The following is a 26,405-nucleotide window of genomic DNA, read 5'->3' on the forward strand; positions in this document are numbered from 1 at the left end:
TCTTGTAATGTGCCTTCTTCAGGATGGAAAGACTTGTGGTGAAGCCTGTTCAGTATGTGTGCTGCCTATAGGATGACAAACATGGGGCAGTTTCAGTATTTCGATATTATCTAAAAAGCAACAGAGAATCATTAGTTCTTTGTCAGAGAAGCATTTAGTGCTCTATTTATTCTTACTGTGTTGTAACAAATAACTCTACACGGTTCAGTGATTGAAGGAGGAGGGCGGGATATCTACAGCTTGTTAGATGTCCTCTTCTCCGGACTTAGCTTGGATAATCGTGAAATCCAATCTAGAAAGACCAGAAGCCTGTGTCAGTGATCTTCTATAATGTTATAATTTGTTAAAGCCGTGTTTTAATCAAAGGTGGCTTACCTGCGCAAACCACAACATATTTTATGAATTGGCAAGGACTGGTTAGCGCATCCGTGTTTATTGTTTCCGCTCTTAGTCTATAGTTGTGGAGTAGGGACCCTCCCTGGGTGCCTATAGGATTTTAAACAAAATGACTTTTTAATTATCATGGTGTCACCACAGAGTTAGAACACTGTGAGTGGAAAAAGGATGCAACAGTACCTGCGTGACACCTTGTCTCTCGAACGAGCGGTGTATGCACAACTGCGGTCTGCTACGAATCGCTGGTTATTTCACCCAATAGAGATGTTGGTATCTGTTTAAAAGGAATGCATAGTCGTGTTGGTGCTCTTCCAATCTATATTTGTATCAAAAACTTGTGATGAGGGAATTGTATAAATCGTGAGTACCTTACTTGCACTTGTCTGAGTTTATATCTGTTGTTCGGGCGTCTTACATGACATACCTTTAAAAATGTACTTACCATCTGCTTAATTTTGACAACAATATGGCCACCATGAGAGCACAGATTACAACCAAAAGAATTAGCTCACTCATATGGTGCTCCTCACTTTTGCCACCATGCCAACCCACCCTATTCATTGTTATCAATCAAAAACACACACGTGTATATAGATATATCGAGCCCTACAACCGTGGTTCGAACAGTTACCATGGCAACCGCTTTAAAACAATGCTTTTCTTTGACATAACTTTGTTAGCTACCTCACATATACCAGCTACAATTAGGCGGCTACATTTCTAAAGGCACAGATACACAATTTTTTTTAGGTAAAAACGGACTGTGCCACGTCCGCGTCTCAAAATGGCCGACCGCTATATATACAAGCGGTTGCCATGACGACAAACTCTTTCTTGACGACCGCGCGGTAGAACTTCCAGTAACAGGATGCTATAGGTAAGCAACTGCTTGACGGGCACAATCGTGGGGCACCAGTCGTTTTATTTAGTGTAACATAGCACTTTTTGACCACTTTATTGCAGATACCCACAACGTGGGATCCGTATGCAGTGAAGGATTTTCTCGTACTTACGGGGCAAGCGCGTATGATGATGCCGGTGATGCCCGATCAACAGATATAAACTGAGACAAGTGCAATTAAGGTAATCACGATCTATACAATTCCTCATCACAAGTTTTTGATTCATATATAGATTGGAAGAGCACCAACACGACTATGCCTTCCTTTTAAACAGATAACAACATCTCTATCGGGCGAAATAACCAGCGATTCGTAGCAGACCGCAGTTGTGCATACGCCGCTCGTTCGAGAGACAAGGTGTCACGCAGCTACTGTTGCATCCTTTTTCCACACACAGTGTTCTAACTCTGTGGTGACACCATGATAATTAAGAAGTCATTTTGTTTAAATCCTTCCTATAGGCACCCAGGCAGGGTCCGTACTCCACAACTATAGACTAAGAGCGGAAACAATAACCACGGATGCGCTACCCAGTCATCGGCAATTCATAAAATACATTGTGGTTTGCGCAGGTAAGCCACCTTTGATTAAAACACGGCTTTAACAAATTATGACATTATAGAAGATCACTGACGCAGGCTTCTGGTCTTTCTAGATTGGATTTCACTATTATCCAAGCTAAGTCCGGCGAAGAGGACATCTGACAAGCTGTAGATATCCCATCCACCTCCTTCAATTACTGAACCGGGTAGAGTTATTTGTTACAACACGGTAACAATAAATAGAGCACTAAACGCTTCTCTGACAAAGAACTAATGATTCTCTCTTGCTTGTTCGATAATATCGAAATACTGGAACTGCCCCATGTTTGTCATCCTATAGGCAGCACACATACTGAACAGGCTTCACCACAAGTCTTTCCGTCCTGATGAAGGCCCATGCAAGATAGGCTCATACAGCAGCCTATGAGGGCCGAAAAACACCTGTGTGGACTCTCCATACTCCATTTCCTGTGTCATTTGTCAACACTGTTCAACATTGTTTCAACACTGTGTCTACAAATTGTAATAACTGTCGTGACCCCTGATTGTTGTTTTTTGTGTACAACAGGAGGTAACTTATTATTTTAAGTCACTATACAATAATATTGAGTTGTAAATACCTCAAGTATGTATGTCCTACAATATCATGTATTTGGTTCATGTCCAGCCGTCAATGAAATGTTCTGTATCTTTTGTGTGCTATTAGACCATTAGGTCTCCCTTTTTTCGAATATAAACATTAATTGGAAAAAAAGGCTTGTCTATCATGTCATACTAACAATACTCTTGGGGCAATCGAATAGGCAAGACTGACCCTGTTCACTTGTTCATTGATCACTACTGTAGTTGCTACAAATAGAAAACACACTACAAAAAGAATTGTAACTGTCCAAAAAGTACATGAACCTGTACCTTCAAAAGTTTCAAAACCATATCAGATTGGCGATTCTGCGGTACTTCCAACGTAACCAAATATTTTACCTGAATATACCAATTATTTTCTAAGAGGCTAAACATTTAAGAATCTCATTTAGAAAATTCTTGTTCGGCACTTTTAAATTATTTTTGGATTTTGTTTAGTTTGCACAATCATTTTCCATTTCATTTAAAAGCAACTTAAGTGTTTGTATTATATTACTTTAGCTCTTTGTTAACACATTTTAGAATATATAATTAAAGTTTTATTTTAATAAAAAAGAATAATAAAAGACCATACTTTACATATTTGTTTCTGAGTTTTCATACAAATAACTTAATGTTCCATTGTAACTTTTTTACTTGTGTATCTGTATGAAACTAAAATAATTTAAAAAAATGACAAAACAATATATTTATTTACAAATATATGTATTATAAATGCAAAATCAATATATATGTTTGTAATGTGGGGCGTACCTCTTACAATATTTTGCGTACTACATTTTTTTATTTGTATATGTACGAAACCTTTAAAAATCATGTGTAAAAACAAAGCATCTTAGTGTGTATAATTATAAAATGCACTCGGGTTTGTTTTGTACATACTCACATTTACTACATCCAAAACATATTGCATTTTTTCTAATAAAAAAGTACACCCAAAGTTTCATCATATACTTTGATACTTTTAATTAATAAAACATATGTACATGTATAATAATAAATTATAATGTGTAAGTACATGTACATTCATGTATAGCAACCAACAAAATGTATAGTATAGTAAACAGACACAAATATATATACTAGACTATTACTTGATCTTCTCGATGACCTGGGTGTCCAATGTACAAATTAGGCAGATGACATCCAGGTCCTCTTAGAGTAGACAGGTACCTACGCCCCTGACATCAAAAACGTAAAATACATCTACAATGAAATTCAAACTTGGAGTGCCTTTAACTCCCTAGCGCTGAATACCGAGAAAGCTGAGCTTCTTATCCTTAACACAAGCCCTCGCCTGAAGAAAATTGACCCTGGGTACTCCATCTCCCTATTATGGGCAACCGTATTCCGGTCAGCAAATCAGTTAAAACTCTGGCATTATACTGGACTCTGAACTGTCCATGAAACAACATGTTTCAAGTGTGCGCTCTTCCTGCAGATATGTAGTTAAGCTACTTTATCAGATCAGGCAATATCTCTGTATCAAAAACAGGTCTCTTCTGGCCACGGCCTTAATCAATTTGCATTGGCACCTCACAATCCAATCTGGCCAGTCTGCAAACCACACAGAATGGGGCTGCAGGGCAATGTACGTTCTTGCTAAGAGTGATCATGTATCCAACTTCAGGAAAAAGCTACATTGGCTTCCGGTCAAACAAACGATTAGACATAAGATACTCTCCCTGACTCATAAATTCCAGAATGCTGCCGCTCCTCTTTACCTCGACAGAAGGATCTTTCATGCTCAGCCGACTAGAGTCTTGTGCTCTAATTCCACCAACTCACTATATCAACCTCGTTTTTGCCTAAAAAGGTTTGGAGGCACCTGCTTTGAAGTCTGCGCTCCCCAGGAATTGAATGCACTTCCCTCTGCTCGCAAATCATCAGCCTCCCTTTTGGTTTTTAAGGCCATCAAAACCTTCCTTTTTAACTCTGCTGATTAGGATCTCACCTTCTACTCCCTGCTTGACTTATTCCTCCTGACCTCTTCCTTTCCCTGTCTTTGTTGTGCACTCTGAGGCCTGTGGGTGTGTGGGGCATTAAAGAATTTAATATAAATAATGTATATTTCGAAGGGATTGTGTCCTCCGACGTATTCCTCATCTTAAATATATCCTTCCAGCTCTGCTGGCCTCGGAAAATGTTTTCTCTAGAGGGCGCTGCGCGTCGACGTCCCTCGAGTCGATGTCCTTCGACAGCCGCCGTATCGACGCTCGACGTCATCCTGCCTATAAAGGCCGCGCACAGCGTCCGTTGCTCAGTTCCGTTTTTCCGCGCTTATCCGGTGCCTCGGAATACCGTTGCTCAGTTCTTAGTCAGATTAATCCTATTTACCTCGAGTTATTCGATCCGTACTCGATGGCTTCCTCGTCGGAACCGACAACTCCTCGATCCGGCTTCAAAAAATGTCAAGATTGTGGGAAAAAGATGTCGTTGACCGATCCTCACAGAAATTGTCTGTGGTGCTTGGGAGCTGAACACCATTGTTCGGCATGCGAGGACTGTATGTCCATGACAGCTAAGGCCCTGAAGGAGCGTAGGGGGAAGCTGGAGAAAGGTAAGACTTTTAAAGCTTCTTCTTCGTCGACGAAGTCGAGACATTCGTCTCCTCGTCACCATTCGCGCTCCAGGTCTCGGAGTGGGTCTCATCACTCCTCGAGATCGAAGCACTCGAAGAGGAGACGTCGAAGATCCCCTTCTCCGTCTTCCTCTGTTTCGCCAATAAGAACCCCTTGCACCACGAAACATAGTTCCCGGGCTGAATGGGAGGAATTCCGAAAAAATATGATGAGCGTCTTCGAGAAAGCGGCCTCGACCCCCTCGAAGACTGCCGAGAGCGATGCTCTGGTCGAAAGACCCGAAGGTCAAAAACGCCGCGAGTCGCAGTACCCGGCGAAAGAAACCTCTCGAGCGCGTCTCGAACCCTCGAGCAGGACTATGACCTCCAAACCTTCCTCGAAGGTTCCGTTGACGCCGTCGACGAAGGTTCCGTCGATGTATTCGACGCCGTTGTCGAAGGGACCTTCGACACACGGGTCTGTCGACTCGACGCAGGCCTCGACACCGGCGTCGACGCCAAGAAAAGTCACGGTGACCACACATCCAGTGACTATCCCCAGGCCCTCGACGTCGATGGCGTCAATATTGTCGAGTAGAATTCCAATTCTGTCGAGGTCCTCGACGCCTCCACCTCTGTTTTCGACGCCACGCTCGAAGCCTTCGACGTCGATGACATCGACGTTTTCGAGGCCAATAATGACAAGTTCGGCACCCTCTGCCTTGGAAATGGGATTTACTCCCTTTGAGTTCAGAACAATTGAGAACTATATCCTCAATTTTAGAAGAGGGTGATTTGTCTGAACAAGACACATTTGAGTTACAGGGACCTGTAACCCCAGTTAGAGAGGAATTTTCCTCTGAAGAGCGCAGATTAAAGGATCTTCATGATTCTTTACATGAGGCAAGTGGATTAGACACTTCCCCTGAGGTGGATGTTGCTAATCCAGAACCGGGGGAGCATGCTGAAACCCCTTACAGAGCCTTAATGGCCAGGATTACAGAGTTCATGGGGTGGTCTGCACCTTCACAATCTTTCCAGCAAGATGACCTCACGGATATTCTTGACAAAGGCCCACAAGAGGATCCGGTGGTGCCCTTTCATAAAGCTCTTCAGAGAAAGATCATGACAAACTGGGAAACCCCAGATGTAATACCAGCAGTAAATAAAAAACTGTCTGCAAAGTACAGGGTATCTTCCACAGACCCAGAGTTTTTGTCTAAACATCCATCCCCAGAAAGTCTGGTGGTACAAGCAGCATCCTCTACCGATGTCAAGACGGCTTATCCTACAGTCCCACAGGACAGGGACAATAAAAAATATGATGCTATGGCAAAGAAAGTCTTTTCAGCATGTAGCATGGCGTTAAAGTCGGTTAATGCTACGTGCACCCTTGCTAGGTTCAGCCATACACTTTGGGAGTGTGCTTCTACAGCGGCTGACTGCATCCCGGAGGGAGAAGAAAGGGATGCGTTCCTGAATATTATACAGGACGGTAAAGACGCTATGTGCGAATCCCTCCAGACGGCCATTGATTCGGCTGACAGCATCAGCAGAGCAATGGCGGCAAGTACATCAACCAGGAGATTCGCTTGGTTGAGAAAGTCGGGTTTTGCCCCAGATGTGCAAGCCAGGCTCTTGAACATGCCATTCGATGGCTCTTCTTTGTTCGGGAAAAAGGCGGATGACAGTTTAGAGAAACTGCAAACTTCAAAAGCTGCAGCAAAATCCCTAGGAGCTGCAATCCGTCAGACTCCTTTTCGTCCCACAGGAACCTCTGCGAGGGGCAAGTCCTTTCGCTTCTACTCCGCATTCGGAAGAGGTAGAGGACGACCGGCTCAAAGGGGTCAAAGAAGAACTACCGAGGTGGACGGGGTAGATATTCTAAAGCCGCAGCAACAGCAGGTGCCTCTTTACCATCGGCATCTGCATCAGCCGCCCCAAAACCACTCTGAGGACTCCCCTCACAGGACACCTGTAGGAGGCAGGTTGACTCAACATCTGACGGTATGGCAGACTATCACGTCAGATGCTTGGGCATTGGAAACAGTCGCCCAAGGTTACTGCCTGCCTTTCCTACGTATACCTCAGAGTCATCCACCGGGGATCAGCTCTCAGAAAGCTCCAAATCCGCTCCTCTTGCAGGAAATTTGGGACCTGCTAGAGAAAGGTGCCATAGAACCGGTACCTGTAGCGGAGAGGAACAAGGGCTGGTACTCCCCTTACTTTCTCATTCCGAAGAAAGACGGAGGACTGAGACCCATCTTGGACTTGCGAGAATTGAACAAATTCCTCAGGAAAGACAAATTCAAGATGGTCACTCTTTCTCAGATCCTCCAGGCCCTTCAGTTTCAGGACTGGTTGGTATCTCTGGACCTTCAGGACGCTTATTTCCATGTGCCTATCCATCTCAAACACAGGAAATACCTGAGGTTCGCAATTGGCAACTCTCACTATCAATTTCGAGTACTGCCATTTGGGCTGACCTCCGCCCCGAGGGTCTTCACCAAGTTAATGTCGGTAGTGGCTGCAAGTCTAAGGAGGGAAGGGATTCACGTCTACCCCTACCTGGACGATTGGCTGATCAGGGCTTTTTCTCCGGAGCAAGCTCAGATCCAGCTAAATCACCTGTGCTACTCCCTTCACAAACTGGGCTTCTCCCTCAATTTAAAGAAGTCTCAAATGATACCATCGCAGAGACTCCAGTTCATAGGAGCGATCCTGGATACTTCCCTGGGAAAAGCCTCGCCACCAGAGGTGAGGGCTCAAGATATTCTACAGATGGTTACCAAGTTCCAACATGCCCAACGTCTCCCAGCCTTCGACTTTTTGAGGCTGCTAGGCCTCATGGCATCCTGAATTTTCCTTGTGCCAGAGGCTCGCCTGAGAATGAGATCCCTCCAGTGGGCACTGAGGACTCAGTGGTCACAATTCTCAGGGAGAATGACAGATCTTCTTCAGGTTCCCGGCAGGGTGGCTCGAGACCTTCAGTGGTGGGCCTGTCAGGAGAACATTCTGAAAGGAGAACAGTTTTGGCAACCCTGGCCGGAGATAACAGTAGTCACGGATGCCTCACTCACGGGGTGGGGAGCCCACGCCAACGACTTGACCATCAGCGGTCGTTGGTCTCCATCGGAGTCCAGACTACACATCAACCTGTTAGAGCTGAGAGCCATCAGACTTGCGCTGAAGGCTTTCCTGCCAGCTGTACAAGGGAAGAACGTCCTGATAATGACGGACAACACGGTGGCCATGCATTACCTCAACAAAAGAGGAGGCGTAGGATCACTGCCACTGTGCAGAGAGGCGATGCAGCTCTGGTTTTGGGCAATCCAAGAAGGAATCTCTCTTTCGGCAGTTCACCTAGCCGAAGAGAAGAACTTGACAGCGGACGCTCTGAGCAGGCAGAACAGTCTCCCACGAGTGGGAGCTAGCTCAGGAAGTCCTTCCAGAGATCTTCGCCCTTTGGGGAACCCCTCAGGTAGATCTGTTCGCCACCAGCCTAAACAGGAAATGCGACCTGTTCTGCTCAAGGGAATTTCCTCTGAGAGGAGCTCTGGGAGACGCGTTCATAGTGGACTGGGAGTTTCCGCTTCTGTACGCGTTCCCACCGGTCCCTGTCATTCCTCAAATGATCAGGAGGTTGAGAAGATTCCGGCGAACCATGATCCTAATTGCCCCGGATTGGGCCAGGAGAACGTAGTACCCGGACCTTCTAGACTTGTCCATCTGCCCTCCAATTCGACTTCCTCTCAGAGAGAACCTACTCTCACAGAAGGGAGGTCAGGTTCTCCATCCAGACATCAAAACCCTCAACCTTCACGCTTGGCTTCTGAACGGCTGAGGTACAAGGATTGGGACCTCCCTGATGATGTTATGGAGGTGTTGCTTTCGGCAAGGAGGCCAGCAACAAAGTCTTTATACCGCTGCCGTTGGAACAGATTTTGCAGCTGGTGTAGAGAACAGAATATCGACCCATTTTCATGTGGTACACCAATGGTTTTGTCCTTCCTACTATATTTGGCAAATTCAGGCCTTCAAGTTGGCACCATTAAGGGCTATCTCGCAGCGCTATCTATCTTTAAGCGTACTGCGGAAGAACCATCCTATTTCAAATTACCCTTGGTAATACAGTTTCTAAAGGGGTTAACCAATGTTTATCCCCCAAGACCATTCCAAGTTCCCCTATGGGATTTAAACTTAGTACTAACTTTCCTGATGGGTACACCTTTCGAACCTCTCCATTCTTGTTCGTTAAGATTCCTTACCCTTAAAACTGTTTTATTAATAGCACTTACATCTGCTAGAAGGGTGAGCGAATTACAAGCTCTTTCTTGTAAACCCCCTCATACAATCTTTCACAAAGACAAAGTTGTCCTGCAAGTGAAGCCTAATTTCCTCCCAAAGGTAGTTTCTGAATTCCATATCTCTCAGAAGATTACCCTACCATCTTTCTATCCTCCTCCTCACCCGGGGAAAGAGGAAGAGAGGTTAAACAGACTAGACCCTAGGAGGGTTTTAAGTTTTTACATTAGTAGACTAGCCAGGATAAGACAGGCAGACCAGCTGTTTGTAGGTTACGCAGGTCACAAGCTGGGGTTACCAATAACTAAGCAGACCATTTCCAGATGGATCATTCTAGCCATTCTGGAATGTTATAAACTGGCAGGGAAAGAGCCCCCTCAAAACCTTAGGGCTCATTCGACCAGAGGTATTGCAGCTTCATCGGCCCTCAAAAGAGGCGTGCCGGTTAAAGACATGTGCGACCGCTACATGGTCGTCTGTCCATACCTTTACACGTTTTTACAATCTGGATTCCTCCTCTAGTCAAGAGACTAGGTTTGGAAGGGCTGTACTGCATTCTATTCATCAATAGAAGACAGCGTGAAGTCAGTACTCCCTCCTCCGAATATAGAATACTGCTATGGGAGCCTATCTAAGATGAGGAATACGTCGGAGGACACAATCCCTTCGAAGAACAAGTTACTTCTTACCTTGTAACGTTCTTTCGACAGGATGTTCCTCCGACGTATTCCTCATCGACCCTCCCATCCATCCCCGCAGTTCTACTTCCCTTGTTGTTGCAGCTTACGCTCCTTCAGGGTGATTAGTCTAGTCCAGACAGTAATACTGTGGGCTACAAAACGGAACTGAGCAACGGACGCTGCGCGCAGCCTTTATAGGCAGGATGACGTCGAGCGTCGATACGGCGGCTGTTGAAGGACATCGACTCGAGGGACGTCGACGCGCAGCGCCCTCTAGAGAAAATTTTTTCCGAGGCCAGCAGAGCTGGAAGGATATATTTAAGATGAGGAATACGTCGGAGGAACATCCCGTCGAAAGAACGTTACAAGGTAAGAAGTAACTTGTTCATCTCCACTATTTAAACTGAGAAATCTACAAAAACATACTGTACATTACGTACAAATTAAAATATCAGATTACTTAACTTAAAAACAATTTTCACAATAGCTTTCATGTCACTGAAATCAGAAAATTACATTAAAATAATTACAAAACACAGTACATACAATATACATACTGTATTGTTCATGCTGTTAACCAATGAATAAAACATCATTCGGAATTTTGAACAATTTTAAAAAACGCTATATGAAATATTTGTGCATTAACTGTAATACATGCTTTTAACACAACATATCTGTTGCTGAAGTCATTTCACATTTTTTTTATAAAAAACAAAAATGTACCTATAATACTCCCGTCCCCTTTTCTTGGGCCCATGTCCCCTCCACTGACAGTCGCACTCCTGCACTGCCTTCCTGGCAAACCCTGCACTTGGGGACTGTTTTCTGTATCCCTACAGTCCCACTACCAGCACTTGACACCTGATGTCTGCACTTACCCTTGCACTTGCCACCTGCTGGCCGTACCTTTACTCTTATTTATTTTTATCCCATGTACTGCACTGTCCCCTCCCCCACTGCACTTCCCTTCTTCCCCTTCCTATGCACCTGCGCGATTTGAATATCACCTGGCCTAGTAGGATCGTTGCCTGTCTTCCCTCTCCTCTGTTCCCCCTCCCCTGCCTAGTCACGCCTTGAAACACTTAGGCGCATTATAAATGCCATATCATATCATACCGGGGGACGGTATTGGAGTCTTTGGTAGCGACAAAAGTGAGCCTCCCCATTAAATTTAATGTAACGTACAGTGGCACAGCTCTGGGCGTGGGGCCGCCCACCAGTGCCTCACCTCAGTCCCTTTTTCCACTCAGATGGGAACAGACCTGGCAGCGTGTGTATGCTTTCCCGTTTTTTCCTTTCAGTTTAATTCACGACCCTTCGGTGCCTTGCCTCTCCCGGCGCATGTCGGTCGCAGGAGGCTTCACCAGGTGTGCATTGTGCAACCGTTCCTTCGCAGCATCGGACCCCACGCACACTGTGTAGAGTGCCGGCGGCCTGATCACTGTTGGGACGTGTGTGCAGAGTGCGGCTCCCTTGCACCTCTGCTCTTAAAGAATCGACTGTCTTGCTGGTGGAAGATCTTCAATACTTCCCCTCCAAATCATCTCATCGACTTTGTCTCAAGGTCGTCATGCCACGAAAAGGTAAGTCACTTGTTTTCCAAGGCACCCCAGCACAGAGACTCCTTCCCGGGTACACCGGATGGGGGGGTCACTCAGGCCCTATTACCGGTGGTAGGCCAAAGGCCATCAAGGTTACTGGCCCCTGTGTCGAGGGGCCCCGGGGCTCTCCAAAAAATCCTAAATCTGGCAGCAGGGCGCGGCCATCTTGTGATAATCTGATCAGTTGCCCATCACCCAGGGTGGACTGCCCTGGCGGCACTAAATCATATGCCCCGTCCCTGAGCCTGACATCACTAGAAGCGTACCGCCTATTTCACAACGCCAAAGCATGTCTCGTGTCAACATTCTCTGCGCCTCAGCTAATGACGGGTCGCCATGGAAATGGCAGGACGCCTCTTTCCTCAATAAGTATAAACAAATCGCTTCACAACAGACATCATCAGATTTTCTTTTCCATTCCTCTCACTGTATTTCTTTGAATATTCTGTGCCTCATTTCTGTGCTCTGGTCAGCTACCTCGTTGCTTGTAGCCCGTGCAAACAGATACCAGTAACATTACTGTGAATTATTTTCATTTGTTTCCCCCACAATGGCACCAATACAGCCCTACCAGTACGAGCCAGAGTATTGCGAGGCGGAATTACTCGAAAGAGAAAGATGCAGAAACGATGGAGCTTCGGACGACAGTTGGGAGGACGATTCAACAGATGAAGAGCCTGGTCCTAGTCGCATGGACGGCGTTTCCACTTGGTGTACCTGCGATCGGTGCACGTTAATGCCAACCGAGGAGGAGAACTGCTGCTGCCGAGAAAACTCTGGATGCTTGTCCTACATATCGCAAGGCGAGCCATGGCCGCAATGCGTTACCGAGCTGCCAGACTTCAGGGCAGCCTGCCTCTCATGTTCCGTGTTGACGATTTTGATGGTGCTTATGCACGAACTTCGTGCAACAGTTTGCCCTCAGAATCCAAGTAAACTAGTAAGTATACTCTGGTTGTGATGTCACTTAGGCCCACTACTATTTCAAGGTTATCTCCTATATTGTCGTAACTTCAATATATCATTGTCAAACCAATTTAGTCTTGCAATTCTTTAGTAATATTTGTTTAATAGTCGTTCAATATTGTACAGTGTCTAGGTTGCATTTGCACTGGCAACAATGCCATTGGATACAAGAATTGTCATTGGCAACTAAGGTTTAATACACTTATCTCGGCCATTTAAAAACAGTTTGTATCTTTCTCTTTCACAGGTGGTACAGGCTGGTGGCCTATCGTTCATACACATGGTGGGTTCATGGGAGGCTTGGACACCGCGTTCGACGAGTAATACCCGCCTGTGCCGTTGGTACCATTAGAGACACATTCCCCAGTGACAGCGGTCAATACAGGGGATTTTCCCTCATTGTGCTGCAACCTGAACTTTATAATGTGTAGTACATTTGTGCCATAAAATTAAGAAACAAAATAAAGCACTACAGAATTTTTATCAATGGTGGTTTCAGTTTTTCAGTGAATGAAGTGTGTCTCCATTCAGCAGTGTTCTGGCCCTTGTCTGCACGCCTCGGGCCATCCATCCCCCCTCCGTTATCAAAGGCAGTTGGCACCAGTGGATGTGTGCTGCCAAAGGGGGCTGGCAGGGGCGGGAACAGCGAAGGTGCCAAACACCATGTACACTTCAAAGGTATCTTCCGCACAGGGGCCATTCTACACATGACCTATACAGACCCCGTGTCTCCAGGCAGGATCCTCTGAAGCAGGCCACGCCCCTGCGATCCGCATAAGACCACGACATGTACACGTCATTTGTTCACATACACACCCTCTTTTCTAATTCTTTATAAACCACTTGATATTTATCATGAGAGCATCTTTGAGCACTGCAAGTCAACTTGTGAACGTGCTACCTGAGAACCTCGGTGACCACTGCAAATCTGCTTGTCGTCGTGCTACCTGAGAACTTCTGTGACCACTGTGACTCTACTTGTCGTTGTGCAACCTGTGAACATCTCCCTGTTCTCCTGCCACTAACTACCCTGCTTGCTGAATCTGTTTGTTGGTCAAGGTAAGGGCATGTCTCCTAATTATATCTCCTTGATCTCTAAATTTCTATCTATTTCGAGCGAACGTACCCAGTAGTATTATGTTCATTCATCTCATTGCAATTGACCTGAGTTTAATTTGTTATGTTATCGATATATCAGTTGTCATCAGTGTCAATTGGCATCGAATTGCATCCTTGGCAGACTGTGTCAATATTATAAGCATGTTTCCTTTTGATGCACAATAGTACATTCAAGGGAATAGTTACATGTTCTGATTTTGTCACATCAAAGAATTGTTTATGAAAGTTATCCTATAATACAGCCGCCCACGCTACACTGGTTTTGCTGTGGTGACCAACACATACCTTGCATAGAAGAATTTATGGTATTATCCTTCTTTCTCACGTTTTTATGCAAAGTAATTTTCAAATAATGTTGACCTTTTCTTTTTTCAGAATTTACAATGCCTGCATGTGCAATTTTCGGTCGCCCTTCTAAGACCCATGAGAAATCTGAAGGCACTACAATGCATGTATTCCCAAAGACTGTAGATCGAATAAGAGAATGGGTCAGATATTGCAGATATGCGCTGCAAGAGCTTGAAAGTAGAGTCAAAGATGTCTTGGAGGACAAGAGGGTTGATAGGTTCCGCATCTGCAGCCTACACTTTACCCCGAATATGTACGACCCATCCATGTACACAAACAAGAATCAACTAAGATTGACTCGAAAATTGCTCCCAAATGGTTAAATGCCTGGTTTACGCCCCACCTCAAATCGCTAAAACGACAAAAAAGAAAGCTTAAATCCATCTGGCGTCACTCTCCCACCGAATACAACAAAAACAACCTAACCAAATTTGCCAAATCATACAAAAAAGAAATGATCATAACCAAGAAGAACACCTTTAATGACAGGATCGCAAAAGCCAATTCTAATACTAAAGAGCTCTTCACTATCCTCCGCGAGATGGAATCCCCTATTCAACCAATAGACAATGCCCCCAAAAACAAAGATTGGTGCACAAACATACAAAATGCCCTTGCTAACAAAATCTCCTTGCTTCAAGGCAAAATTGCTTTAATAAAGGCCACACTTCCACCTCCTGACCAACAAATACCCCAATCCTAGGAGAACAAAACCACTGCTTCATTTAGTTTCAAATCTATCTCCATAATTGACACAGAAAAAATAATACTCTCCCTCAAACCCACAAACTGTAAGGGCGACTCCTGCCCAGCACAATTAATAAAGGATGCAGCTAGGGATCTAGCTCCCTTCATCTCCAAGCTCATAAACTCTTCCTTTAAATCCAACATGGTACCCACCAACCTCCAAGAATCATGGGTCCTCCCATTATTGAAAAAACTAACTCTGGACCCCACTATCCCCACCAACTACAGACCAGTCACCACTGTGCCTTTTCTACTAAAAAATCTAGACAGAGCTGCCTACATACAAATCCAGGATTACATGGAGTCTAACCACCTGCTTGGCTCACGGCAATCTGGCTTCCGCCCACTCCATGGCACGGAAACATCTCTAATAGACCTCAAGACACAAATTGAGGAACTTAAGGACAACGGGGAAACAGCCCTGCTCCTCCTACTGGACTTGTCGACTGCGTTTGACTTGGTGGACCATGCAGTTTTATGCAACCACCTCGAATCTGCTGCCAACTTCACCGGAGATGCTATAGCCTGGGTCCAAACCTTCTTAGCAAATCGCACTATGCGAGTCTTCTCCACTACCAACTCAGCTGACCCTATCAAAATAACATGCAGTGTCCCACAAGGATCCTGTGTCTCCCTCACCATGTACAATATCCTCACCAAGCCTTTGTTTGACAAGTTGGACAGACTGGGTGTCATCTACACGAACAACGCAGATGACACCCAGATACTCATACCCCTTTCAGGCAACTACGAAACAGACTTAGCCTTGGTGAACAAGATATATACGCTCATTCAGGCACGGATGGCCGCACACGGCCTCTGCCTGAATGACGATAAAACAGAACTACTAATCTTAGGCTCTGAAGCAAACATCCAAAAACTGTGCCCAAACTACACATCCTTCAGCATTGATAACAGCTCTATCAAACTGATGTCTGTGGTTAAAACCCTTGGATTCTATCTGGACTCCTCCCTTACTCTCAAGAAACAGGTCAACTCCCTTGCCTCTTCCACTTCCTACACCTGCAAACTCATCCGTGCAGCTCGACCATACCTCTCCAGCGCCAGCTGCATCACACTAGCTAACCCCCTTATCATGTCTAGGTTAGATTTCTGTAATGCCCTGTACTCTGGAACCAATAAATATATCACTGATAAACTTCAATGACTACAGAACAATGCCCTAAGAGCAGCACTAAATATCCCCTTCAGAGAGCACATCACTAACTTCAGGAAAGAGGATAATTGGTTAAAAATAACGGACAGAATCCTACTTAAAACAGCATCCCTCACATCTAAATGTCTAAACAACCTAGCCCCCCTGTATCTTATGGAAAATATCAACAGGAAAATCACCATTCGACCCACGAGATCTGCTAACACCTCCAAACTAAAAATGCCAAGGTTTAAACGTTCCACCGCGGGAGGGACTAGCTTTCCCGTCAAAGCTGCTCAATGCTGGAACAAACTACCACTCGACCTCAGAACGGAACAACCGTACCCAAAATTCAGGCACAAGATAATTAATTGGCTACGTGCCAATGACACATAACTTACACCTAGCTTCCTACCTAGCCACAACTGTACCCATTGCCCGGACACCCTAGGCATGCCCTGCTTCCAGGTATATGTTTGTATATATTCTTGTATATAGTTCCTGTTCTTTTTTGCCGCTGTGTTTTTATATGCTTATGCCTGTGTATAGTCTCACACATGCTTGCTCCTTTTACCAATGTGTTGTATATACTCATGCCAAATATTGTAACAAGCTTAAGTCTTCATGTAAACTGTTGCGCCCGGCTACCCACGAGTTTGGCGCGCATTAACAAATAAATAAACAAACAAACAAATACCGATACTATTCGTTCACATGCCTCCTCAGGTGAGTCACGGTTCCGGATTTAGCTATAGCCCGTGGGGTCATGAACAGGTAACTAAATGGACGGATTGGTGTTTTAGGTGTTTTTGTCCCTTATAATACTTTTCATATTAGTAAGATTATATTGCTTTTTAAATAAAGACCATTTTGCTAAACATCTGTCCTTGGTTTTAGAAGCCTCATAGAAAATTGATTTATGGGCACAGATAACTATGCTATAGTGTCCTTTGAAATAAGCATAATGTTTTCGTAATCTGTCTACTTACATGCCAATTTTTAAGATTAGCATTTCTAAATCAAATAATATTTTCCCTTTATAACTCCATGACTATGCACTGAATATGAAGGAGCAAGATTCAGCATCCATGTCTTGCCTGGAGTCAACAACCACTTCGAGCGCGTATCAGGTAGTCTTACTTAGCTATTCAGTTCCGGAATTGTTTTATGCATGGAATTTGAGATAATCTGATCATATTTAAGTACCGTATCATTCGTTTACACAATGTTTCATTCATGGATTACTATTGATATGTTCCAATGTCTGCATCACAATGTGTGTGTTCAATTTCAGTTGTTTCATCCATACTAATACAAGTACCGTGTTCCAGGGAGATGCTGAAGCTTTGACTACAATTACCAATGACATCATCCCTTGTAGTTGATCCAGAGCCAGAGGTATGCGTACTGACATTTCTCTTGAATGATAGAAAGTCGGTCCTAGATCTGATACTATTAGTCAGTGACAGTATTAGAAACAAGCCGTTTTTGCAAATTGCTTGAGTGCAACATTTCGAAGAGTGTGCTTCGGGCAGTCAACTTTGATCGAGTAAATTAGCCATCAATCAGGTGAAATCCCAAATGTATATTTTGACTAAATGACGTACACGATGTACAGGTTTATCTGTGTAAGCCATGTGTTCGAAGGAATAATTTGATTTCGAATACAAACGACTTAACAAATCACTTATTTTAAATGGATACTCTTTTCTAGGGATGTATAAAAGATCTAGATATAGAAGAGGAGGCACGTGGATCCTAGTCGGTGGACCAGCTTGCTGTTGCTGATGTTATAGTAAAGAAGGTTTCAACGAAAAGCAAGAAAAAAAAAGGTAATTTATAAACAATTTTAATTTTTAACCGGCGTTTTGTGCTGGGGCCTTCATAATATGCTTTTTTTATGTAAACTGTACAATACTGTATGTTGGATTTACATTGAACATCTTTTTCCAACCTGTCTTCTAGTTGCCCGATGGTGTACGGACTATGCAGACACAGACAGCGACACAAATGAGAGATGCTGCTTGCCAAACTGATTTCACCATGGAGCAACTATTAATTGAGGTGCAGCATGTTCAGGCTTGAGATGCATTTGCCCAATGGCCAGAAAATGAATTTAATGTGACCGGCGAAGCCAGCAAAGTGTTTTTGGACCATTGCTACAATGCGTCTGCTCCACCAAATGAAGATGAAAATGAATGTATTGAAGATGCTTTTGAATTAGTCGCAGACCACTTGACACAATCCACACCCGCCAAAAAAGGTCCACCTAAAAAACAGTCAACATTGATGTTTTCTCCGATTCAGGTTCAAGTAACAGACGCTGAAATGACATAGACTGAAGCATCAATACAATTGACCGAGGAACTAGACAAAGATCGTGACTACAGTATGTCCAGTTTGGCTGATGTGTCAACCACAGTTCAGTCAGAAACAATATTAATGCAGGATGACAGTCTAATAAAGGAGGCCAAATGCATAGTATTTGACAGCAGCTTGATGGAGATTATAAAGATGCTGAAATGTTTACATTCAGTAAGAGGGGAAATATGTGGGAAGCCATTGGTGAATGTGACTTGTGTATCACAAGGCAGTAACCTCAAAATGCATGCCACCTGTGAAATGTTCCATGAAAAATGTTCATGGTCCGCTCAACCAATACTGGGGAAACTGCCAGCTGGCAATCTACTGTGTGTTAGGGAGAGTTCTGATCTATGGGTAATTTCTCTCACCTAGTGAGTCCCCCAGCAGCTTTGCTGGACTTCTGGAGTTTATTTTTTTCCACTTGGTAAGAGTGAGAGCTTTTCCCCCACTCTTACCTGTGTTTTGCTATGTGTTTCTACCTGTTTTTGTGATTGTGGACTCTGGAGTACACCACTTCAGTAGCCCTCTTCTTTTTGTGTGTCAAACAGCACCTTCAGTGCCATGGCACAGGGTTGTCTTTGAAACTTCCGTCGACTCCACTTCTAAGGCGACTACTGTCCCCCAGAAAAGGGTAAAGTCACCATTAACTTTACTTAGTCAATCTACCACAGATCCAGTACACCCCATCTTCCATGGAGTACTGGAAAGGGTTAATTCGTATCCCTTTTTATCTGTACCTCCCAGAGGTGTTTCGCTCTTTTAACATTTAGACTTGGCTGGTGGCAGTGGTATCTACCCTAACTTTTCTAGTGCGATTATATCAGATAAACGTGGTACTGTTCTTGGCTATTATATTAGCCTCGAACATAAACCCGCTTGACCAAATCGTCTTTCTTTTGGCTCCGGTTGGGTTTATTCGCCATTTCTTTTTGTTAAAGTCCTTCTTGTGTTTTACTTTGCACAGCAAACTAGGTTTGCCTTATTTGTTCACTGTCTTTTTGGTGAGCTTCTACTCAGAAGCCCTCCTCAAGGCGCCTGGGTGTCTAGGTGGGCTGAATGTGAAATTAGTCACCCCCTGCACAGGGTATCCTAGGAAACCCAAGTCGCACTTTGTCATGATTGGCCAGGGTAGTTGTCCGGGCTGGACAAACCCCCTGCTGGGTGATTGATAGCCAGGCTTTGTGAATGGGGGTTTTTCGCATTAAAAGGCAGGTCTCTTGGGCTAGAAGTCAGAGAGTCGCCACTGGAACTACAAGGAACCAAAGAGAAGCAGAGAGAACGACGGCTGCTGCAACTACCCCATCCTGGTGAAGCCCTGCTGAAGTCCTGAGCTATCTTCCCTTCAACGACTTAGAGAAGATCCAGTCCGGAGTCTTCTTCCCTTGAGCTTGGTGGGGATAACCAACTCATCTTCTACAGCCAGAGGATCCTCTTCCTTGGTCGAAATCGCTGCACGCTGCTGTAGTGGTCCGGATAGCCACCTGAAGAGCCTCTCCTGTTTTTAAGGAGCACCCCTTTCATTCCTCGTCATTGCTGCCGGCTTCACCCCTGTGTGGTGCAGACCCCCTTCAGACGTCCTCCTTCACAACAAAGCTCCAGGAATCGTGGGTTTGCGGGAATCCAACAGGAACAACTGGCAAGGCACCAGCTTCACCATTGGAACAAGGTTCTGTGTTCTGCTTGAGGAAACTGGGTGAATCTCCTTTTCTTCATTTCCAAGGCTTGCCCTTGTCTTCCCTCCTTCTTATAACTTTTGCTTCCGAACATTGACAATATCGAAGTACTTTTGGCTGCGTTGGATCGTGAACTGTCTGACTGTGTGATCTTCGGGAACAGGCCCCGGTGTCTTTCGACCCTGGCTCCGGCCCTTTGACTTTTGAACTCCTGTGTCTGAGTGTTTCTCGATTCTGCCTGCCTAATTAAAATATTGCCTGTGATTTTTGCCTCCAACTCCCTCTGGGTATCTCAGGTGCTAAGTGTGTTTTTGCCCCGGTAGTATTTCATGTCACGGATACGCGTTTATTTAGTAGACCGAACTGTCAAAAAGTGATCCCATTCGTATTCGCGGTAACGTGTTTTGTTCGTAACACCGGTTCATTCAAACACAGGGTACTTACCTTGAGACTTATTGTACAAAGTGAATTGGTTAGTTGTAGTATATTTAATGTGCGATTTTTGTATTAAGTTTAATAGAAGTGTTGTGTTTATAACGAATGGTTTAAAAATAAATGTACTTATATTTTTCTACCTGAAACCTTGAGTCAGTGTTTGCTTGAGTCACAGTAATTGTGGTCCCTTTGTGTAATCTCTGCTACTGCTCAAATACTCTTGAGATACGCCTGGCTGCTCCGCCATTGCTACCACTCTGACATAGTAGTACAGGCTTGTACCAAAGGTAAAACTTGTATTGCCACCTGTAGTCTTAATTGTGTGTAGTGGTCCCTAAGGGCACTGCACGGGATTCTGCCTAACACTGTGTGCAGCAGCTTTACTTTTCAGTGGCTCTAGTTTCATTAAGTTGTCCAGTTTCTGTCAATTTGTGGGACTCCATTTCATTTTGAAAACGCAGTACTACAAATATCAACATCAATTTCTATTCCCTGCCATTAGTGAAGCTTGTAAAATTGAAAAATGTATTCAAAGTACATTCTCCGAAAAACGGTTCAGGCTAGCTGGCGATGGACAGTGTGACAGCCCCGGATTTTCAGCAAAGTACTGCACATACCACTTTCAGGACATGGAAAGAAAAAAAGTTTTGAGTTTGGTGGTCGTGCAGGTGTCCGAATGTACATCCTCAGTGGCCATGGAGAAACTTGGTTTTCTGAAATCACTGGAAGATCTACAATCGACGGGAATGCAAATCGACCTCATAGCCATGGATAGACATGTTTCAATAGCCAAGGCAATGAGAGAGCAGTTTCCAAATATTTCGCCATCAATTTGATGTATGGCACATTGCCAAATCCATCAATAAAAAAATTGCAGCTGTAAGGAAGAAAAAAGGTTCTGAAAGTATTTCACAGTGGTCCCAGTCTTTCAGCAACCATCTTTGGTGGAGCTCCGAAACATGTGATGGGTCTGTGGAAATTCTACTAGAAAAATGGCGCTCACTGATGCACCACTGTTCCAACATTCACTCTTGGACAGAAAACCAACATTTCCACCAATGTGAACATGGCCCCTTGTCGCCGGAACGGAAGAAGTGGTTGATTCCATCTTCGACTCCACACAAAGCCCTTGAGAAGATTGTGTTTGATAAAACTCTATCAAGAGATCTGAAGGGACTCGCAGCATTCTGTCACACGGGAGATTTGGAGGTGTTCGACAATATGTGCCTAAAGTACAAGCCAAAGATATTGCATTTCGGCATACAAGGGATGAAATATTGGACAGTACTCTTGGTATTAGCGTATAACGAGAATGTAGGCCGTGAACACTCGAGGACTGCGGGAAACCTTGGGATGCTTTGCTACACTATGGCCTTTACAAAAAGAAGCAAAAATGAGTGGTCAAGCCGGTATATGAGGAAATGGAATTTGATTTTGTGAAAGATCTTATAATTATGTTTTGGAGATGCATAATCATGGAATTGCGCGCAATTTTGTTCCAACTACACATACATTGCCGCCCTGTCCACCTAAAGCAGAGCTCGTGGAACAGTTCAAATCCAGGTACAAATGATTACCATCTGTTTTTTGATCAACAATATTTTTATGAAGTGTCCAAATAAAGCATCCAATTTGTCTGTTAAAATGTATCCTCTTTGTTATTTTTTTTTTTTCAACTAGTGCAGTTTTTACAATTGCCTTACAATGTAACGCTGTGCTTTCACACTGATCGTGGGCGGGCCAGATGGATAATAGTGTGAAAGAAACTTTGCGCTTCGGCAGTTGCCTTACCATACAGTTGCCCAATAGCTGAATATGTGCTCGTCCCACAAATGGGATGAGACGTAGGCTACATAAGGGAAGGAGGCTGTGACATAAGCAGAGGTGGGGCTATTGCTAGACACACTTTGACTCCATTTTGTGTACCTTCTACTCCATTTTAGGAGTAGAGGGCATTCTGTCATTGCCAAGTTTCCCCTACTCCTCAGCAGCGCCATGAACATCGAGCAGGGACAGCCCCCACATTTTTCCTCCTTTGCCCGTGCTTCACAATTCCAGTTCTCATGGATGCGATGAGCCAAGATGTTGCAAACTAAGAATGTATCTTCATTCTGAGTGAAGGTCACCTGCTTTGAATTTTTGCTTCCGAGCTGAGGAAGCCCACGCATCGCACACACAGTATAAGGTTCAATTGTTTTTTGACCTTGAGAGAAAGGGACCATTCCTAAAGGAATTGAATTAAAGGAGGGGTGTAATAACGTAAGATATGATAAGGTTCTCCATTCCAAAACTGGACTAAGGAACATGTAAATTCAGTTCAGGAAAAATTGTTGATGCGAACGGAGTCTGCGTTGCGGTCTTCATTACGCCAAGAGAATGGAAATGCCGAATATAGTGTAAGTTTGACTTTCACCGATTTTAGACCCGAACAAGCATCAACTTATCATTAGCTCACCGTTATTGCTGGGTTACATTGTACTTGTTTGTTCTGTGTGGCATATTGCAATGAAATGCAAGTACAACCTTTGTGTGTACTGGTCTTTCTACCGGGCACATGGGCAGTCCAGCATCGAGATGCATGTAGACCACCACTCTGTTCCCCCAGGTTCAATGCTAATATTTCATTAAAATGCCATCTATGTGCACCTCGAATTGTAGAGGCAGCTTCCGCATCCCGTTTAGAGCTGAACATACTCCATAGCACTATCCTCGGAAGCAAATTGTGTAGTTCTTTCCACATTGTTTTCTCTCTGTTCACATTGTTTCACGTCTGTGCTAATCGTTTGTTTTAACTCGATGCTGAATTAATAAGTAAAAATAGAAATTGTAATAAAGATCGCCTACTGAGACACATTTCTATTATGTTTTCCAAGCAGGTACATCCTGCCATTCTTTGTCATCGATTCCAGATACCAACTGATGGGTTCTTCAACCGGCAGCTGCAGATACATAACAATAACTGGATATATTTGACTCTTTTTTGGGACGATCGCCAAGGGCCGATATGCCCTTACACAGTACCAGCCATTAGGAGCAACATAACATCTTTTACGGTGGTCTAGCCCCAAGTTGATGCACAAGCCCTGCAATTCACCGCGCGACCAAAGTGCTTCTTTTACCCAAGACGAACACCTTGTGTACCCAAAAGGAACATCGCGTGACTCACGATAAACATTTTCGGATCAAGAGCAAAGAAAAAAAATTCCAATTTGATTAAATATGGCAATAGCCGGATGTTCTTGGAGCGTTTATTGTGAAATAAAAGTACTTTACAAATTGTACAGTCTTGCTGTTTCCTTTTAAAGTACAGTTTTATATTCTGAATTGTGACGTGCTGTGTTGTGAGACGATGTGTGTTGATTTCCGGGTTCTGCGTCACGTCACGTAGGTGATGACTGGGTGGGTTTGGCTACGCTGCCCAGTAACGTCACGGAGGAAGGCGGAGAATATCACTAGATTTGGTGATGTCAGGCTCAGGGGCAGGGGATATGATTTAATGCTGTAAGGGCAGTCCTGCTTGGGCGATGCAGCAACTGATCAGATTATCTCAAGATGGCCGCGCCCTGCTGCCTGATTTTGCATGTGTACAAAAGAGGAAAACTACAGTAAGGTGCATTGGAAATGTTTGTGCGATTGATCAACGTATGCTTAAAAAGACATGCCCGAACCCTCGGAACAATAATATTTCTCAGCGAACTATTCCTTTAATACGAGGAGAAAGATGTCTAGACCAGAGAGGGTTGTAAGGAGGGATGTACCCTTGACCTTTTTGGAGAAGAACCTCTACTTTCACGAGCCCTCGAGAATAAGAAACATAAGACCGGGAATTAAGTCTAAAGAAAGGTGCATTGTGTGTCGAAGGTACCTGTGGTCCTCCCGCATCGATAGACAAGGTGGGGAGGAGCGATTGCTACCGTGGTACTGTCCTTGGCTCCTACTACAAAGCAGCTCAAGCAAAGTCAGCACAGCCAGTGAGACAGCGAGATAGACTGGTCTGTGTTAGAACCAAGGTTGCAAGCGGCAACATTGTATTAAGAAAACTGCAAAGAACAGAGTGTGCAGTGTATGTGATGAGCGACGCAAATATAATTGCATAGCCAAGGAGTGACTGGACATTTGAAGCCAAGATAGATACCATATACAGAGTGGTACGGCACCACGTGGGTGTTCATTCGAAGGTCTCTGTTAGGTAGCCAACTGAGAGCATAAACTTGTGAACTGTGAAATCGAAGTGGCCCTACAATGGGTCAAGCAAAACCCAGTGCACATTCGAAAGTCTTCGATAGCTAGTACGAACTGCAATTGGTCCGAGCCCAGCTGGGGGAGACTAATTGTTAAAAAGGGATGTGAGCCTGGCTGAGAGTGATCCGGGGTGTACCGTGAGTCACCCGAGATAAGATATTCAATAGACATTGGAGAGGAGGATCTGAGCCCAGAAGAGGGGGATCCAAATTGAAGATTGTGGTACAAAAGGGATCTGAGCCAGGCTGAGGGGGATCCATGGTGAAGAGTGAATCGCCCTGGCTTAGTACTTGTTAAGGAACTTTTCGTTTGTTTGGTAAATCAGGCCCTCTGAATCCAGAGACTTTTGATAACTTAAGAGACTTGGGCGTAGAAGGCCCTGATGTTGGTAATGTAACTGTCCTTGTGACAAAAAAGCCTGAGAGTATACTATGATCGAGTGAACCGCCTTGTCCTGTGCTCAAAACGTGGGGCCGGGATGCCAACGGCCTAAACATCTTTACTTATCATTTTTGTGAACACTTCTTTCTTTTTCATGAACATTACCCTACACTGTTTGTATATAGGTTTTTGGTATAGGTCCTCCAGTGTTGTGCTCCCACAGGCGCTGTATCCCCACCTTGTATGCAGGATGAAAGGGGCCATGACATAGAGAACGATGCATCATTTGCCTCAATCAAGACCTTCCACAACCGTTTGCAGGGCCTGGCTGAATTTTTGGGGGTTCTGCAGCCAGAACAGGCTCAACAAGAACTCTGGGGTCCTAGCTGAGGTCCTGGCTCTTCGAGCAACAAGCCTTTCAGGTATCCCTTTACAGAAGGACATCCTTACTCTTGCAAGGAAGGTCGGGGAAAAACAGAGGGCCAATGCTCAGCTGAACAAAAGACTGAATGACCGCTTTCAGCAGTTGGAGAATGGTAAGGGGCTGCTGACAGTTTACCCATAGACTCACTCCCCTGTCGCGGCAGAAGCCTCCATGTACTCTAAACCCTCTGGGTCATCTGTTGCTTGATCCACCACCAGCTGCTTGTCCAAGGAGGACCAGGTTCTTAATCCTTCTGGAAAAGGAACTACCTCAGGCAGTCTAACGTCGATGCCTACATTGCCGCAGCAAATCAAAAGTTGTGGAGGGAAATTTGTGATTTTTCTCCACAGCTTGCTGCTGGATAGCCAGGCCGCTTTTACAGCGGGTTTTCTCAGAAACACGTACATTTGCACAGGATACCGTGTAGTCCACGGTCTCCCACATTGACATGGCTAGGGGCATGTGCCTTGGCATAGAAATGCAGAGAACCGCCTGGATGCATGCAACCAGGTTTTTGGTTCATGTGCAAGACGGGATCCTCAACCTCCTTTTCGATGGCTCAGACTTATTCCACGGACAACGAATTGACTAAAAAGAAAACGTCTGCACTGACGGCTAAATCTCTGGTGATCTTTACAAAACCAGGCCTCAACCCTTTCCTCCAAAGTCACGGTAGTTCTGACTCCAAACCATGCTCATTTGGTGGGTTCAAGGTGTTTCGGGATCGAGAGCTCGCCAACCGGACAGGTCACTGAGCGATCACAGAAGGAAGCAGCAGTGCACCACAGAGGGTGTCCTCTGCTCCGCCTCCTCCAGACCTGCCTCTGACAATAAAAAGCAATGAGGTTCAGGTTGGGGACCACAGTTTTCCTGTGGGGGGCCAGCTGGCTCTGTTTGTGAGTAACTGGAGGCATTTCTT

At 44.6% G+C, this 26,405-nt stretch overlaps 1 protein-coding gene across 5 annotated transcripts in view; it reads left to right on the forward strand.

Annotated features, from left to right (window-relative positions):
* The window catches only part of NAA16 (N-alpha-acetyltransferase 16, NatA auxiliary subunit), a 2,654,788-nt gene that overhangs the window by 1,941,207 nt on the left and 687,176 nt on the right, over nt 1-26,405 (forward strand). Inside the window, exon 14 of one of the 5 annotated variants that reach the window (XM_069640526.1) lies at nt 23,313-23,718. The exons of 3 other annotated variants lie outside the window; for them this stretch is intronic. In XM_069640526.1, coding sequence (XP_069496627.1) covers nt 23,313-23,501 — 189 coding nt within the window. In that variant the 3' untranslated portion in view covers nt 23,502-23,718. Of the gene's footprint in view, nt 1-23,312; nt 23,719-26,405 lie in introns of those variants that run through there. One more of the 5 variants, XM_069640527.1, reaches the window with a different exon arrangement.

The sequence above is a fragment of the Ambystoma mexicanum genome, chromosome 7q (assembly GCF_040938575.1).
Source record: "Ambystoma mexicanum isolate Mex_15411 chromosome 7q, UKY_AmexF1_1, whole genome shotgun sequence".
Classification (NCBI taxonomy): Eukaryota; Metazoa; Chordata; class Amphibia; order Caudata; family Ambystomatidae; genus Ambystoma; species Ambystoma mexicanum.